An 18,623-nucleotide genomic window follows, 5' to 3' on the forward strand; every position below is an offset into this window, starting at 1 on the left:
CTGAACTCAGGATCTCATGCAAGCTAAGCATGCGCTCTACCACTGAGTTACACTCTCCTCCCAGTAATGAGCGTTGGCATCTGGTAGGGAAATCTCTCTTTCCTTGGTCTTCTGCCTCACTGGCTATGCTTCGTCTTTTACATTTCAATATACATTATAAAGTCATCTTGTCAATTCCATAAAACTTAGCCGGGCTTTTGAGTGGGGTTGCATTAACTCTCCAGATCATTTTGGAAGAACTGACATCTTCACAACACTGAGTTGTCTAGTCCACACATATCACAGGTTCCTCTATTCCTTTGGCCTTTTCATTTCTCCCCATGTTTCACAGATTTCTCGGTAGAGGATTGACCCATCGTAACATTAAATTTATTCCTAGGTACTTGGTATTTTTGATGCTCTTAATTTTTTTTAAACTTCTGCCTGACTACAGATGTTCAATAGATTTTCACGTACTAATTTTGTATCCAGCAAAAATTTCTGACTTATTTGTAATCATTTATCTGTGAATTCTTTTGGATGACCCAAGTACATGATGCTATCTGTGAGTAGAGACAGTCCAATTTCTTTCTTTCCAATCTTCAGGATTTACTGTTCTCACTTCTCTGCACTGACTGGGGTCTCTACCATGATGTTATGTGGTGATAGCAGGCATCTGTATCTGTCTCTGAATCTGAAAGGCAACACAGTTGACATTTTACTATCAAATACAATGCTTTCTATAGTTCTTGCTTTTAAATATTTCTCGTAAATATTTAAGGATATTGATTGCAGCCTTGAGAGAAACCCTGAGCCAGAGGACCCAGCTCCGCCAGCCTGGTACACACAAACTGAGAGAAAATGTTTGTTGCTTTAAGCTGCTAAATGCTGGGGGGCAATTTGTTACACAGCAGTAGATAACTAATGCAGAAGGGATATGGAATCCTCCCTGCAAAGTCCAACTAAGGTGATGGCGGCATCATGTGGCAGGAAAAGCATAGGTTTTAGACTCAGATAAGCAGAGAACTCCATTTCTTCCACACAGTAAGTAACATCATCACTCAGCAGGTTTTCTGTTGGTAAAATGGAGATAATAATATCTGCCTCTTAGAAGTGCTGTGATTACATGTGAGGAAGTGACATTCTCAGTATACCATCTGACACATAGTAGGTACTTAAATGTCTTGTTTCCTTCCTTCTCTATTAAATGTCCTCTAGCCCATCATGCCCTTTGTATACACTCATCCTATTTCCTAGATAACAGAGTATATTGTGTAGCCATGTGGAATACCAGACGTGGAAAATCCTGGAAATTGAGGATATCTAGTTGCCAAACCACTGTACCAGCTCCCCTTCATCCTTCTTGACAGGCATTAAAGGCTTAAAAACTGCCCCTGCCAAATGTCTGGATTCTTTATCTTCCCCCGGTTGGGCCACTGTCGTGCATTATAATGACTTGGACATTTCACATCACTAGCAGCTGAACCAGCTGGGTAGGATCAATTTCAAAGGGACCCCTTGGGTTGCACGTCAAACCAAGCCCTTAGAATTTTTGTTGTTGCTGGGAAAAGGCTGAGATGGGATGTTATCTCCCACTGCCTGGGTGTCAGGAGCAATGTGGGGCGGGGCCCCAAGATGAGAGGCAGTCCAGTGGGGCAGGATTCGGGGTTGGAATGTGGAGCTGAAACTCCAACTCTCTCACCTCTTAACTTACCCTCGGAGTCTTGACAGGTGTTTTCTCTGAACTTTTTTTTTTATTCTTTTTTCACTTGTAAAATGGGAGTAAGAAATTTATTTCTTCTGGGTCATTTCACAGATTATATTGGAACATTTGGGAGAGCATTTGGCAATTAGTCGGTACTCACTACATTAAAAAAAGAAAAAGCTTTCCTGTGCCTAGGGGTTTCCTGGGGGGTGGCTGGATACTGATAGTGCTTGCCTCAAAGTGTGGTCCCAGGCCCAGAGTGTTGGCATCACCCAGGAGCTTGGTAGAAATTAAGAATGAGAATCGTGGGCCCCAGCCTGGATCTACTAAATCAGAATCTTCATTTCCACAAGATCCTCAGGGATTCAAAGTTCGAGGGGAGCCTGAAGTCCTGCATTGTTAATAAGCTCCATGCAAGCGAGGAACTGAGAAGAGGTAGGATGCTGACGACAGAGTGGCAAAGATGGGTTTGCAGATTTTGGAGGACTCTCTCCGTGTTTGTTGCATCCAAATAAGAATGACTTCCTCTTGGCAGGAAATTGAACTCCGATGAGGGCTTTCTCTGGCACAGAAAAGCCAAACCACTAATCTGAATAAATAAGCATCAATTTTATTGAATCATGAATAATTTAAGACTGGTACAATCATCAGCTTTATTCCCTATGACGTGGGGCATGATCTCCGGCAGATCATTGGCAAATCCAAAAACCTCATGACAAATGAAAATTAAATAGGGAAGGAGGGAGAGAAGGAGAAAGGGGACGGAGGATGGAAACATACCGTACACAAAATACTCAATTCCTAGTTTTCTCTTTAAAAATGGCTAGAAAAAATTCATCAAAATGCAGCACTTTAATCAATTATTTACAATTTCTATGTTACAATGAAAAAATGTACATCTTATAGAACATATTTCATAAACTGCTCCACTGGAAACAACTAGATCAAAACAGCAAACCTTCCATTGAATATCCACAAAGTTGGATGGTTTTTTTTTTTTCCTTTTGAAGTAGATTCGCCACAATCAAATTTGAACACACAGAATTTTGAAGTTTAAGCATCAACAATTTAAAAATGTCCCCAAGATACAACAAAGGTCTAGGCAAGTCTCGTTCCTTGTCCCACCCCTATCCCACCCACCACCTTAAATTAAAAGGTATTCCCATCTCATTTATGGCCTGTATAATTCTTGGCAGTTTGGGAAGAAAACTTTTGGCTTCCACTGGTAACTCAACACAAATGTTGCATAGAATTTCATACATTTCAAAATGAGCCTAACTGTAGAAAAAGGCAAATGGAAGCATTTTGGACAGAGCCCTAAATGAGCACAAAGTCACTTTGTCAAAGGTGAGCGACACAAAAGTAAAACAGGACCAAAGTAAGAAATGTGCATATCAGACAACCCTGCTTCCCGAAACTTGAGGAAGGACACCGAGTTGCGAATCATACAAGGGCTACACTCCTTGAAACCACCGTTCCCTAGTCAGGCAGCACCAGGGACAGAGGTCTCGGTGCCGAGCCTGGACCCAGTGGAAGGGAAGTCTGTAGGACTGGGGAGACGAGGAAGAGAATGGAGGGTGTCATTAAATAATTAAAAAAAAAAAAAGTTCCAAAGGATATTGGCAGGTGTCGACTCACAAGGTGACTGGGAAAACTGCCCATGAGGAGAAGTCAATTTTACCTCCTCCTGAATTCACAGTATGAGCGTGTAAGGTCATCGCTGCGAGATAAACTGGGAAGGATCACTGTTCGGGTTTACCAGAAGGCTCAGGGTGTGGCCCGCGGTCACAGGCTAGATACATGCTTCAAACATTTTATGAAAAACGAAACAGAACAAGACACACTCACACACCCGGATGACTAAGGAAGGCTTGAGAGAATACAGTCGGAGTTTACTAAGATTCAAGAAAAGAGCACACGGAGAGGTTTTCCATTGACCTGTTGGCGGGACACATCCCCCTCTTCCTTTCAAGGAGGAAGGAAATGATGAGGACCAATGTAATGTGAGCAGTTTCAGGTCAAGCTCTTGTGGGAAGAAAATAAGAAAAAGTGTAGAGAGAGGGACCGTTGGAAAAAGAAATGTTAAAAAAAAAAATGGAAAAACCCTGATCATTAACAGAGACACCCCCACCAAGGGGGTCCAATAAAGATTTTCTTTATCAAACAGAAACAAATGACTCAAAGATTTACCAAGCTCTGTAGAGAAAATTCCAGCATGTGGAAGACACACACTAGCAGAGTGTGGGTCAGTGATGTCATGTAATGTTGTCAGAACTTTTGCCTTTTCATGTACAAGACAGATTCATCGTCCAGGCAGCAGGGTGTTAGCAGGAAACTAAGAATCTAAAAAAAAAAAAAAGATCTTTCCTTTTTTTCTCTTTTTCTTTTTCCCACGGTCACGCACCCACACAAATGATTCTTTTGGATGAGAAAAGTCACATTAACTTGCGTTCTCCTAATGAGCAGATGACTTTTTAGCCCTGTTTGCTCTCATGGGGAAAACAAACAAACAAAAAAAACGGACCCCAGGCAGGCACGACACTCATCAATGAATGCGGTTAGTACAAAACCAGTAAGGCATCGCTTTGGGAAGGTCAGCACCGAAGAGGTCAGGCAAGACTCGTCCGACAGAGGCTGGGGCTTCTGGAAGGGAGCGGCCGCCCCCCCACCTGTCGAATTGTATGACGTCACGTTGGTTCCGAGGAAAGTGCAAGTGTTTGACGAGGTGACCTCACACCCCATCCGAGGTTGGGGCTGGCACACTAGAGGTGTCGATGGGCGTCCTACAGCCTCGAGGACGAGGAGGAAAGGCAAGGTCCCGCTCACCCACGCGCTGAGGACGGGGTCCTGGTCCACCGTAAGGGACACAGCGACCCCAGCCCCAGCAGGAGGCAGCGAGTGTACAGAACTGAGAGGGTGGACAACTGAAAACCAAAACTCAGCAGGACCAAACCAAAACCCAACTCCTGCGGTTCTCACGTTCACCAAAGGATGGATTCTGACCACGAGGGGAAGGAGGGAAAAAAACAAAAATCTTCAAAACCAAGAGTCAGAAAGGGAGAAACTCAACCTCATTTTCAAAGGGGTGATCAGTTCTCCAAAGTAGACCAATTCTCACTGTACACAGTGTTAGCAGGAAAAAAACCTGATTCGTTTATAAACAAGGAGGAAACAGACACATGCTGTTCTGGGTTTACAGCCACATCCGCTCGGCCACATTTTCACACCTTCACTCTCGCTCGTGGATGAACTGGAGGCTGACGGATCTGAAAGGTGGGGTTGAACTGGAATAGGCAAAATACCTCTCGGGTAAGGAGAGCACCATTTAAAAAACAAAAGAGAGAAAGCACGATTTGTTTTGCCTAAGGTTCCCTGTGTTGTAGCTCTGCAGTTTGTTGAGTGTGACCAAAGCAAGGGCCCCAGCTTGCCCCCGATCTCTCTGTGGCCGGCGGTGTGGAAGGGCATCGGCGGGGTGTGGGGGTGCTGGCGGCAAGACCTGGTCTGCAGGGTCTGTGCTCAGGGGGAAGCCATGCCGTGTCCGTTTCCGACTTTGCTCTAGTCTCTTCTGTCTCTGGGCAGCTCAGGGCAGGATGCTGTTTGGTTTCAGAGCTTGGTTGGTTTGTTTGTTTGCCATTTTTGTTTCAACGGTGATGCTCCTTTCCCGAGAAGTACCTTTCAGTGTCTTAGGGAGGTCACAGCAACGAGGCAAAACAATAATTCAAACAGAAGATAGTGCAGTGGAAGGACGCGGTCCCAAGGCGGCTGGCCTGGGATGCCTGCACCCAGGTCAAGGCTGGAGGGCGAGGGGCTGGGTCTTCCTGTGGCGCTCTGGCCGCGGCCGGGGGCTGGCTCAGGAGGGCATCTCCGGGATGGTGCAGAGGATGCAGGTGGAGAGGGCGAGGAGGAGGAGGAGGGCGAGGGGGCAGGCTCCGTGGCCTGGCCCCTGTCACAGAGTAGACTCCAGGGACGAGTCCAGGATGTCGTCGTGATGGCTGTTGCTGTTGGAGTCGCTGTCGTAGCTCTGCGGGCTGGAGTAGTTGGCCGCCTCCTGCAGCCTCATGAGCATGTTCATCTGGGGAGAGAGCAGGGAGCGTGAGCAGCTTGGGGCCAGTCAGCCTCCCCAGCGCTGGCTTCTCTGATGCTCATGCCACGTCTTCCGACTCACCTTGGGACCGTGGCCCACCGGGGAGGCCGGGGACAAGAGCAGGCCGTCTGGGCCAGGCTTCCAGGGTTCGAGTCTCGGCTCCACCACTGACTAGCTGCGTGACCTTGAGCCAGTTACTTAAGCCTGCGCCTCAGTTTCTTCCCTGGGCACACGTGAATACCTGTACCTGCCCTATCCCGTTATGGTGTGGGTTAAGTGAATCTATGGAGAGCACTGAAAACAGAATAGAAAGTCCTCTATGAATGTTGTTTCTTTTTTACTTGGGAGGAGCTCCTGACCCCAGCACGGCCCTCAGCCTGGGTGAGAGGCCAGTCAGGCGCCCCAGCTTCTGGAGCAGCTGCATCAGCACCCCTGACCTCAGAACACGGGGCTGCCCCTTCGATGAGCATCAAGCTCACCTGTACTCCCAGCTCTGGCCAGAGGGCAGCCCGGAGGCCCCTGGGCCCCAGCTCCGGGCAAGGCCCTCACGGGGAGCGGAGGGCAGCATGGGTCACACGCAGAGCCTCAGGGCGCAGGGAGGCCTGGGGTCCGGTTCAGGACTCTTTGGGCGATTACCTACCATATCTAAGTCACCAGTTCCTCACCTACAGACTGGAGAGAAGGGGAGCACCCACCGCCCCCAGGATTCAAGTAGGGAATGAAATGACCCTTAGAACAGGGCCTGGCATATAGTAACTGCTCAACAAACATAAGTCTGCTGTCATCATCAGCTGTCTTCAGAGTTTAAAGATAACGTCCTTGAATCTCTCCTAGTCTACAGTCTATTGGTCATACGTGTGGGAGTGGAGACGGGGCATTAAGAACTACGTTTATTTTATTTACAACTATAAATTGTGTGCGTGTTTTATATTTTTTCTAGGGACGTTAGGAAGATAGGGTCTCTCTGAGCTATCTTCAGACTTGGTGCAGCTGGTCATGAAGTCCAGCTGCCCCCTGGCCAGCCTCCCCTGGGCGAGCCCCCCCTAGGGTGTATCTGGGTGAGCCCAGCACACAAGCACCACAAGCTGGGGTCCATCTGCATGGCGGGAACCGGGAAGGGGTGGAGGGCAAGTACAAAGGAAAATCCTCCACAGTCAGGATCATTCGTTCACTCGTCCAACATTCCCCGTGTGCCCACAGTATGTGGTCTGGAATAGAAACAAGACAGTCCAGCCCTCCTGGAGGCCCCAGTCTCGTAAGGCAGAGAGATCCACGGACAAAAGGGCTATGACAGCAGAGGCCGGTGGTCCTGGGCAGAGAGAACAGGACTTGGGGGAAACACCAAGCACTTAACTTGGTAAGTAGGGGTGGCAGGGCTGGCATGGCTGATGTCTGGGGCCTGAGGCTGGAAAGAGAATTCTATGTAACTATTCAGAGAACCCTGAGTTCTACCTAAATGCCTATGTTCAGTCGGTGCCACAAATATTCCTGGTTAAGAAAAGAATGTCTGGGGACAAGCTGGCCATTCTTTCCTCTAGATATCCTCAATTCTGTTTTTATGTAAGGTAAGACCCCATGAACTTGAACCCACAAAAATATCTCCATGCCTTTGGCTTTTAGCAACGGGTAACGTTAGAAGTGGCTTTTTACAGTCTGATCCTTCCCTCTGTAAAGCCATTGTTGTAAACACTGCAAATTAGGTTGTGCACAGTAACGCAGACCATAAATCCATTTAAAATAAAGTTCCTGTAGAAAAGTCTCACTGGGACTGGGGCTGCATGCCCCCAATCAGGGGTGCAGACAACCCCAGAGCACCTATTATGGTTATTTTTTCTTACCTAGCAAATCAGTCAGTCACCAGGGAAAGAACAGCAAGTCAATTGTCTTTCACTCCTGCTGGATCTCCTATGATACGTTCCTCCACTAGGTAAAGCAAGTGATAGCCTCTGCAGTGTTTTCCCTTTTGTCTTAGCCGCCAGGGGAGCTCAGGGCAAAATTTAAAGCATGATAATGGTCATTCAACCCCGGGAGGTTCTGGTATATGTGATTCCACCTTCTTTTATAGGGCTTTTGATTTATTAGGTCTGATTTCCCAGGAGGCCTATATACGGGTCTCACGCGGGCAGACAGTACCAGAATTGCAGTGTCACGGCCCCTGGCCCAGGTTCCCCTTAAAGGGCTTTAATTGGTTTGTTGGTGGAGTAGAGAAGCTCAGGCAGCATTAGAGGCTTAGCTCCTCTCACTGGCCCGGGGACCCGCATTCAGGTCCCCGCCCTCCCCTCTGTGTCCCTCCTGCCGGCAAAGCCCTCCCGCCCGAGATCCTGACCACTTGGCCTGGGCTTCTACTCCTTCGCAAGCTGTGCCTCTGCTCAGTTACTAGTGGGAGAGATGAAAGGGACAGGACAGGGCACGATGAAGGTGGCACTCAAACCAGAGGGCAGGGAGTGGTGTAGGGACATTTAGGGGGAAAAATCAAATTCTTAACCTCTTACCTGAAAAAATTTCAGAGGGGTTAAAGATGTTAGTGACAAATTAAAACCAAGGAAGAAAGTATTGGCTAACCGTCCTTAAATCTTGGGATGGGTCCAACCTTCCAAAGCAAGACCAGGACTCAGTTGCCTCCGATTTTCCAGCGTGCCTTGCATCACACCCAGCACACAGGAAGCACTCAGTGAACGCTGAGCTGCTCTGGAAGCCAAGAACTCACCAGCGGGTCTCCTTCAGCATCGCTGGGGGGCATCTGCTTGCTGGTCGACCCCTCCCGTGGCATGGAGTAGCCGTCGAAGCCGACATCCTCAGGCCGGAGCTGCAGGAGGGGAGGCCACTCGTGCTGCTGTGGGCTGGCTGCCCAAGGATAGGTGTCCATCACCCACTTGGCGGGATCCTCCCAGGGGGCCCGCCTTCCATAGAGCTGGAAACGAAGAAGAACAGTGAGGAAGGGGCCGAGATCTCTGCTGCAGCCCTGGTTTTGCAGCTTTTTGAAAAACACTCCAAACCCAGCATCAGGCTTCCTTGGATGGAGTAATTCCACCTCCAGAATTCTCTCCTAAGGAAATCATCCAAGGCACAGACAGCGTGATGTGCTAACATCAAAGGCAGAGTGACCCAGGGATTAAGAGCACTAGCTTTGGAGTCAGACTGGCCTGGGTTCACATCTCAGCTCTGCCACTGACTGACGGTGTCACCTTAAACTCTAAGCCTTGCTGATCCAACTTGGAAAACCACCATCTGATTTGAAGCATTTGCCAGTTTCTGTCATATAAATACTCCCAACCGTGGCCAATCAGTTACTGAATGTGGCACTGGAAAGAGGTGCTGACTTTCATCACACTGGGTGCCCCCCCCAGCACACAGATGGGGTGCTGGGCATCAGAACCACAAGCAGAGGTCACCATTGGCCCTGGTTTGATAAAACTGCATTTCTTGAAGTGAGTCTGACTCTCAGAGCCCCTCTTTAGAGGTGCTGGTCACTTTCAAAACAGCGAATTGTTAACCAGGGTTACATGTGGGTATTGGAATTCTTAGTGCTTCTCCTCCCCCATGTATTTCTCAAAATTGTCCATGACAATGAATTTGCTTTTAAAACAGATTTATCACATAATTCTGGAAGACAGGTTACCATGCCTCCAAACTCCTTTTTTTAAGCCGGAAACACCTAACAAGAAAATTATTTTAGTGACTTTTCCTGGCAATTTCCAGAAATATATCCACTCGTTAAAGAACAAAACCCTAGGCTGCACCGTTTCCCAGGGCGAGGCTCTGTGCATCACGTAGCTGCTGCCGTCGCTGGATCCTTCCTCGTTGACACCACCACTGCCGCCGTGCCTCACAGCTCACTGTCTGCCAGGGATGGCGAGAAGCACTTGACAAATCTCTGGTTTAACTAGCACGTGACGTCACGAGGAAGCATCACTACCCACGCTGCTCAGAGATAAACCCAGGGAGGAGAGGAGGCAGAACTGGAATCCAAGTCTGTCCGTGGACCACTGGAGTCCGAGAAGAGGAGGAAGGATGTGCTCACAGCCAGGACAAGATGAGCCCACCCTAGACAGTGCTGCCAGTGGCTCTGGGAGGGCATCCTTTCTGTAGGGGACCACGGCGTACAAAGACCAAAGACCCCTGAACCACAAGACAGCAGGGGACCTCTAGACTGGAATTACATCTAGACTACAGCCTGTCTGTCCATCTGTCTGCTCCCTCTGTCCTCCCAGGACTCTGACAGTTGAGACGAGAGAGAGGGCAAGGGGATGACAGGAGAGGAGAGCTGAGCTCTGACTGACAAAACCATTTCTTTCTCAGGTCAGAGACTGTCTCAGCTGCAGGGAACTGGGGTCACCTAGCCCAGCGCCCTCATGTACCAGACGGAGAAGCTGGCGCCTAAAGAGCCAGATGAGAGAATCTGGAGCAGAGGTGGCTTCGAACCCAGGATCCCAGCTTCCTTGTCTGGTCTTTTGTTTCTCTACGTCTCCTGACTGACTCTACTCTGAACCACTTGGTATCAGCAAGAGCCACATGACTCAGCCAAAGCCGGAACAGGGAGATGCTGGCCAGGCTGCCCTCCTGGGGAGGACACGTCACCCGGGCTGGGCTTGCTGCCCTTCCGGCTGTCTCAAGACTGCTCAGCCACCTCTGACCTTCTCGTACCATTTCTGTCTGGGAAGCACCTGCCCTTCCTGCCTTGCAGACGGGCCCGCCCCCCTCTTCATCGGTGGCCACCTCCTCCTCCACTAAGACACAAACAGCCTCCTATGACCTCATCGCTTCCAGACACCAGCACCCCTCCCTTCTAGCGCTCCAGTCCTGCCTGTTGCTAAATCTTCCTTAACCTGGGGCAGTGGTGACTCAGGCCTGAGAATCCAGTCTGGCCGTCTAAAGGGAATGCACAGTCCCAGCAGGAAGGGGTCACACGAAGGTGCATGGGCACGGGCGTGCGGGTCAGGGAGGGAGGGAACGCAAACATTTGGGGATGTTTAGAACTGAGAAAGTCCATTCCAAGTTCCTGAAGTTTTCAGAAGCTTCTCCCTCCAAGGGTTTCCCTATAGAACTCAATAGACTTTACCAAGCTGGACTTCACGTGTGTGGAGCTGAACCAAACATGAGGTTCTGACAGCTACGCATCTGTCTCCAGCCTGCAGCCGGAAGAGGAGACGCTCAGTGCTGCAGGACCACAGAGGCCGGAATTCTGAGCTCATCAACTTCTGAGAGAGAGTCTGGCCCAGTGGTTTTTATGTTTGTGCTCTGAGTAGCTCGGGGAACTTTGGGGCTTCACAGAGCCAGCCTGAAAAAACTCTTCTAGTCCACACTTTCTGGACTACAGATGTGGAACCGAGGCCTAGAGATGGGAGGCCTGCCCAGGGTCTCAGAGCAGGTCGGGTCATCTGATAAATGTACCCCTTGCCCCTCTGCTCTCCCCTCTTCACCAGGGGGATGGAGGTGTCTTCTGAGTTACTGTCGACTTGAGACACTTTGGCAAGTGTTTACAATGACAACTCCAAAGGGGAACAAGACTGAGTCATAAGACAAAGACAGCCGGGTGCACCTATCATCTGCAACAACGGGGTATTAATATTTTTACAAGCCTCCCCACTTGCCGCTGGACATGTCCAAGTCCAGGTGATGAATGGCTGGGTAAGTACCCTGGCAAGCAAAGGATGTATCATAAAGCTTCTTATGCACGGCAGAGCCCCGAGGCAGCTCTGGGAAGGAGCAGAGACAGCTGTATAGAGAGACGGGACATTCAATTTCCCCAAGGCACGGAGGAGCCTGGCAAGCTCACTGGGTCAGTAACAGGGAGCCTAGACATCAGAAACTGAAACCTCGGCTCCTGGGCGCCTCCTGACTCTGCCCATGCACATCACACATGGAGGCATCAAGGTACACATTCAGGAAGAACCTCCAAGCAGTTACACATACAGACTCAGGAGTCAGAACTTGCAGGTATCTGGTATCCACTAGGGGGCAATGCCGCATCTCCTCCTGGCAAGGCTGGGCCTGTTGGAGGGGCTGACTGGAAGCTATGGTGAGACCTGATGGCAGCAGGGTCTTGGTACTGCCTACCTCCCCCTGGACAGCCTTTCCAGAACTCAAAGCAGCTAAGCCCTTGCCAAGGTCATAAGGTAAGAAGTGGAGTCCCCAGATCAGGCTCTGGAAAGGCTGCCTCTCCAGCACGAGCAAGGACGTTCAGACCCCACTTTCACAGCCATGCCCACAAGGCCTTCTTTTAAGTTGAGGTCCAAGGAGCTGGGCTGGCCTTAGCTCTGTCTATCCTTGGTGAGAACCAAAGGGGGGCCTCTGATGTGTAGCTTGAGGCTGGAGCATAGACAGAACCCCCTCTGGGTTAGTGCCTCCTTGGGCAGGAGGCCTTTATTCAACAGTGCCCACGACGTCTTCCAAGCATGTTCTTGGTCACTCCCCGTCCCACCCAGAAGATACATCCGGTCAAAGGAGCACGTGGACGAACTGAGAGGAAGCAGAAATGAGGGGGTGGGAATGGTGCCGCTCCCCCACCTGCAATTCCTTCTGCTTCTTTTGAGATGCCTGGGTTTCCCAGGGGCGCCTGCCTTCTGCAGTCTTAGAAGCCACTGATGACAAGAGAGAAGGGCTTCTGAAAAGAAACAGAGCCCAAGAAGCCAGCAGGCGGGAGATACTTCTATTGGCCCAAGAAAATAGGGGTGACTGGATGGCTGTTTGGGCTTGTGGTAGTAACAGATCCATTTGATGAAAGACTAAATAAATTATGGTGAATTTACCCAGGCCAGTGAATTTATCTACCTAGAGAGATTCTGCCGCAAAGATGTGAAATCTTTCATATCATTTTTAAAAAAATAAAGGCCACATTCGATAAAACAGAAATGCTGTTATCAATGGGGGAAAAAGGTGAAGGGGATTAAGAAGTACAGACTTCTAGCTGTGAAGTAAGTAAGTCACAGGGATGCAACGCACAGCACGAGGAATACAGTCAGTAACACTGTAATAACCGTACGGGGACAGATGGTAACTAGACTTACCATGGTTTCATAATGTATAAGAATATCAAATCACTGTTGTATACCTGAAACTAATATAATATTGTATGTCAATTATAATTTTTAAAAAAAGAAAAAAATGCCTATTAACAATCTTCAGACACTGCTAACTAAGGATTTGGGGTCAGTCAACAGACTTGCCTAATTTCTTGCTACTCTCTGCCTTCATAACCGCTTATATTTGAACACGGCAGCTCGAATTTGCAGCCTACATGCTCCAGTTCAATGAACTACCAGTGACCAGAGGCGCACTCTTCCTTTCTAGCTCTGCTTGTCCTGAATGTCTCTGAAGGCCGTCAGTGCTGCTGCACTTGCAGAGACAAAGCCGTCGAACATGCGCCCGGCTCAGCTAAACGAGCACCAACGACCAGCCCGGACTGAAGCCATTAACGCGTACCGTCACACACGTGTGTGCGGGCATGCGTGTACCACGCCCCCCGGTCCTCCGACAGCATCTTGTGTCTCCCACTGCCCGGTACCAAGGAAACAGCCCTCAGGAACCTGGCTGCTAAGCTGGGTCCTGGATGAGTCAGTCCTGCGTGATGCCTGCTAATTACTCAGAGCGGTGCTGAAAACTGACAGACTTCTCAGGCTGCCTCCAGGCTCAACAATAAAACTGTTATAAACTCCAGTTTACTGCTAAGCTCCTAATATTAAGCCCGGGGCTGAGTGAGAAGTAAAGGATTCGGGCTTTCCAGCTGCGGCAGGGCAGGAGGGACGGGCAGCCGTGTGGGGCCCAGGGTCACCTGTCGGGGTCCCGATGTCAGGCAGTGAGCACCATGGGGCCCAGGGCTGAGAACCTGCGGCCTGGCTGCAAATCCCAGATTCTTCAAGTTTCACTTCGTGACCTTGGGCAAGTCACTTACTCTCTCTGAGCCACAATTTTCTCTTAAAAAAATGGAGACCAAAAAGAAAAAAATCTCTGTCCAAGTCCAAGGACTAATACAGAGCTTGAACCAAAGAGCAGCCACGAGAAGACTCTGCGGAGTGTGAAGCGCTACCTGTTCCATTCCTTGTGCTCTTGCTACACTGAGCTCTTTGCGGCCATGACTTCACTGAGCCCTGGCAACAACTGTCTGTGGTAGGGTACTGTGATTCTCTCTTCTCCCGATGAAGATACTAGGGCACAGAGAGGCTGAATGACTGGCTTAGGGTCACACAGCTAACAGGGGCACAGCCAGGATTTGCAGCCCAGTGTGTTCTACACTTTGCTGAACGGATGGCTTCACAGATGAGGGGCTGTCACGACACGTCAGTCAGATTTCTGAAGGGGGAGAGAAAGACAACTCTTGTGGTCACTAGAACAGTCCCTCGAGCTTAGAGGCCAGCGGGCAGTGAGCTTCTCACCTGGAGTCCTTCTCTGACAGCTTCCAGGAGATAGGGGATGATGGAGTAGTTCCACAGGTCCGTGAACCACACCCTGGAACCATCCACGTCGATGGGACAGGACAGGAAGAGCCGGGGCCCTGGGGACCACAGGGAACATCAGTCAGACCGAAATGGGGGTGGCCAAGAAAAGCCGGTCCCAGCGTCCCTCACAGGAAGGACCCTGAATTTTAGGAGTGACAGCAGAAATACCAGCTGCCAGGTGCTGGGCACAGAGCAGACTGCTTGGACTCCCTAACCCCACCTGGGACCTCGCTCCTCTCGGAAATCATCCCAAAGAGAGAGGAGGCTTTATGGAGAAAGGTGTCCATTGCAGTATATTAATCCTGACCTTTGAAAATGGAAGCACACAAAATGTCCAAGGGAACAGAAACGGTTAAGGAAGTGATGGTACCTCCACATTCGATTACTTTGCAGAGCAACACAGAATGCTCATGAGACAAGGCAAAGTGAAAAAGTAAAAAGAACATACTGTGTGTACACTCTGAGTGCAACTACATAAAACATGTACGGACAAGGACGGGGAAGATAAACGCGAATTACATGATTACATCAGGATGGTGGGATGATCGGTGATCTTTTTTTCTCTGAAGCCTAAGCTTCAGGAATGTTGACAACATCATTTTATTTTTAAAGCAAAGCCAACCCCACAGGGTGGCTCCCACCTGGGGGAGCCCCAGGGTGGGGGCCCCTCCCTGAGCCGGCAGCAGCCCAGACCGGGCACCTCTCTATGCTGCTCATCAGCCCCGGTGTGCTGGGCAGGGAAGGAGGGGCGGAGACACAGCCCGGGAATGCGGGTGACTGGTGGCCTGGGGTCTGTGTGGGGCTGGGACTGTCCCTCTAACCCTTCTCCATCCCTGTGGCCAGTGCAGCGACTGGCTGACCTGCGGCTGCTCAGTGCCGACCTGGCCAGGGCCCAGGACAGCCATCCGAGGAGGCCAGACCTCCCCACTCCCAGCCAGCCCGCCTGCCGATGCCCGCCTGGCGCTCCCTACCTATGGTGACGTCCGAGGAGCTGTGAGCCTCCAGGAAGCGGTTGAGGTGATGCCAGACCTTGGGAATCCAGTCGATGATTTTCACCAGCTCCACATTCCGCACCCGCCCACTGATCTCCGTCTCCATGAGCTTCCGCCTCAGGAACCGGCCCAGGAAACCCTTCACGGGCTCCGTGTGGTTGGCACAAAGCACCCACCTGGGGGGAGTCAGGAACGCTTTTCAGTGACAGTGACAATGGCTCACCTCATGCACCCAAGCTCATCAGAGCTGGAAGGGGCACATATTAATGCTAAAACTGGACTCTTCCGAACACTGCACATTATACTGACTCACTGTTCCTCAGAGCAGCCCTGCAACACAGATAAGGCCACAACCTCCATTTTACAGATAGAAATTCTGAGACACAGACAGGTTACGTAACTTGTCCAAGATCAAACTGCCAGTCAACAGCAGAGCTAAGATGAGAACCAAGACCATCCAACTCCAGGGCCTGAGCTCTAACCACTGACTCAGCTGCCCCCTGTGCTTGTGGCAAGTCCTGTGCTGGGCTGGGGAGCTGTAACAATGACTGAGACACGGTTCCTATTCCCCAGGAGCTCAGTCTAGTGGAGGAGGCAGATAAGTGGAATGAGACATGACGAAACCTGGGCAATCAGGGAAGGCTCCTCGGGGGAGGGGATGCCTGAGCTGAGACCAGAGGGGATGAATGGAGCAGCCATGTGAGGTGGGGTGAGGTGGGCAGAGAGCAGGCTGCAGATTTGCAGAGGCATGAGAAATAGCCAGAGGTTCCGTGTACCCAGAGTTTAGATTTGACCTGCTAATCCAAGGGGCCTGGATTTCATCCTGGGGGCGATGGGGCCACTGAAGGACTTCACACATGAAGGTTTACGGTCAGATTTGAATTCTAGAATGTTCATTCCAGTGGGCATTGCCACAGAGGGTGGCCTGCAGGGGGCTGAGGTGCAGGCAGACATCCTGGTTAGAAAATGACTGCAACAGTGCGCTGGGAGAGGATGAGCAGTGACGGGGGAAGGAGGAGGAGAAAGGACCAGAGGGACATTCAGGAGGAAGCATGGACAAGATGGGGACAGTCTGGATGCAGATGTGAGCCGTGGTCTTGGTGGTCTTGGTGGCCTGGAGGAGACGGTACTTCTCTGATAACTACAATTCAGGTCGACCTTCAGCAGAGATGCCCGCAGAGTAGCCATTGAAAATGGGCCAGGGGGTCTCACCCAGGAGACGGCTGCTCACCCTCATCTAAGGGCCCAGGCAGGAGAGGAGTATCTGGAGTCAGCTGGGTGTCAGGACAGGGCAAGAGGCATTTAGCAACGGCAAGGCGAGCGGCCACATGACCTCACATGACACCCCGCCGCGGGAGAGCCCAGTTCGGGGTTGGGGCAAAGGGTTCACAGCGGCTGGAGCTTGAAGGCCACAGACACAGACCTCGCTCCATGGGGACCGTCCTAAGCAAGGGCTTTCACTGCTCATGTGCACTTGGGATCAAGAGATGCACCACTGGTGATGGGCAGCATCGCGTGCCTCCAGCCCCTGCCCAGAGCTGCCGCCCTGGCACCACTAACCCAGAGCTTAGAGTCAGGGACCTGGGTTCAAGTCAGCTCTGCCAATGACTGGCTGCGTGACCTCACACTCATGAGTCACTTAATTTTCCTTGTTTGTAAACTGAGAAGGATAAATGTAAGGACTTGAGGCTGTTGTGAGAATCAAGTGAGCTAAGCTGGGAAAAATGCCCATAGTTCCCGGCATGTAACAGGGACTCAAAAAGCGACAGCTTACCTGAAGTTGTGATGTAGCTGCAGGTTGGGAGTGGAAGAGGTAGCCTGGTTCATTGTGCCAATTATGTAAGGGCTGTGGGAGAGATGAAGGACAAGTAGCTGTGGGAGGTCTCTCAGCGCCCCAGGGCACCTAAGTGTCAGCTGAATGGCTGCTGGCTGCCACCCCCGCGCCCCCTGTAGCACACGTCTCCCCCGGGGCCAGAAGGTCCAGAGCGGCCTGTACCATCTGTGGTCCTTGCAGTTGAGTAGCCCATTGAAGATCTCGCCCAGGGAGCTGACGTGATGCAGGTTGTCCAGGATGATGACCAGAGGCATGTCCACAGCGTTGTTCTCACTGGCACACTGGTCCGCGAGGTTGGACAGGTACTGGCGCAGCTCCTGTGGCGGTCGGGCAGGAGCAAGTGAGTGAACACCCCCACGAAGATGAAGCTGCATATGCTTGGGGTCTTCCCTCTGCCCGGCCAAAACCGGCAGAGGCCCTTCCCCAGGCCGCGCGGGAAACACATGCTGAGGGCCTGCCTGCTTCAGCTTGGGCTCAGGAGACTCGGGCGGGCAGGGGAAAGGAAGGCCTGGGTCCTGCCTTCTGGAATTTGCAAGGTAACAGCAAACCTTCAGCCCCGGGCAAGAGCATGGCACCGCAGGGGTGCCCAGACATGGCTGCGCACCTGCTCTACCACTCTCTAGAAGTGCTGTCACTTTTCTTGATTTATGCCAACCTCCCAGGAAGCTCCTGAGGGCAGGTGCCTCGTACATCTCTGTGCATCCACAGCACTATGAGCCATTTACACTGATGAATCAATACAGCGAAGACCTCCTCCCCTGCCCCCCGATGCACACGCATCCTGCTGATGAGCGCTGGGGCAGACGGACAGTGAGTGGTGCAGGGGGCATGGTCTCCTCGCACAGGGGGCCTTGGGAAGTCCAAAGGGTAAGCTCTGGCCTTAACTGTGAAGAATGGGTGGTGCGTTGTCTGGACCTGGAACTAGAACGCAGCCCAGCACAGCTGGGGTGAGGGGTGTGTCAGAAAAGGAAGGGAAAAAAGAATGTGCAATGGGGAAAGGCCAAAACAGTGAGCTAAGGACCAGCGGTGAAGCCAGAACAACTGCCTGATGGTATTATCATGACAATGATGATGGGCGTGACCTTGTGCCAAGTACTGCTCTAGGGGCCTCACACATAGGAACTTCTGTGGCCCCCGATAAACCTCTGGGGTGGGCACTATGATTCCATTTTACAGATGGGGAAGCTGAGGCACATCCAAGTCAGGTGACCAGCCTGAGATAGCACAGAAGGTCGGCAGCAGGGCTGGATCTGGACTTGGCATCTGCCTCAGGGTATGCACTTCCCCATGGCAGACTGTCCTGCATGCTGGCCTGGTTGCTTGGAATGTCCCATCTCCTCTGCTTCATATAAACACATCGATACACCCAGGCCTCCCTTACAAGTCAAAATGCGGCTTGTAGCAATAGAAAAAGCCCAACTCTTCAAGCCATACACAAAAATAAACTCAAAGTGGCTTAAGACTTAAAAGTAAGACACTTAGAAGAGAAAACAGGCAAAACATTCTCTGACATGAATCACAGCAATGTTCTCCCAGGTCATTTCCCAAGGCAAGAGAAATCTAGGCAAAAATAAACCAACAGGACCTCAGCAAA

At 50.9% G+C, this 18,623-nt stretch overlaps 1 protein-coding gene across 8 annotated transcripts in view; it reads right to left on the reverse strand.

The window, feature by feature from the left end:
• Positions 1-2,274: 2,274 nt before the first annotated feature.
• The window catches only part of NAV2 (neuron navigator 2), a 690,497-nt gene continuing 674,148 nt past the window's right edge, over positions 2,275-18,623 (reverse strand). For all 8 annotated transcript variants that reach the window (XM_064492508.1, XM_064492507.1, XM_064492506.1 and 5 more), the window contains 6 exons: positions 17,192-17,346; positions 16,970-17,041; positions 15,175-15,371; positions 14,141-14,259; positions 8,476-8,679; positions 2,275-5,756 (listed from right to left, as the gene is read on the reverse strand). In XM_064492508.1, the coding sequence (XP_064348578.1) occupies positions 5,631-5,756; positions 8,476-8,679; positions 14,141-14,259; positions 15,175-15,371; positions 16,970-17,041; positions 17,192-17,346 (873 nt within the window). In that variant the 3' untranslated portion in view covers positions 2,275-5,630. The remainder of the gene's footprint in view (positions 5,757-8,475; positions 8,680-14,140; positions 14,260-15,174; positions 15,372-16,969; positions 17,042-17,191; positions 17,347-18,623) is intronic.

Source organism: Camelus dromedarius, chromosome 12, assembly GCF_036321535.1.
Source record: "Camelus dromedarius isolate mCamDro1 chromosome 12, mCamDro1.pat, whole genome shotgun sequence".
Classification (NCBI taxonomy): domain Eukaryota; kingdom Metazoa; phylum Chordata; class Mammalia; order Artiodactyla; family Camelidae; genus Camelus; species Camelus dromedarius.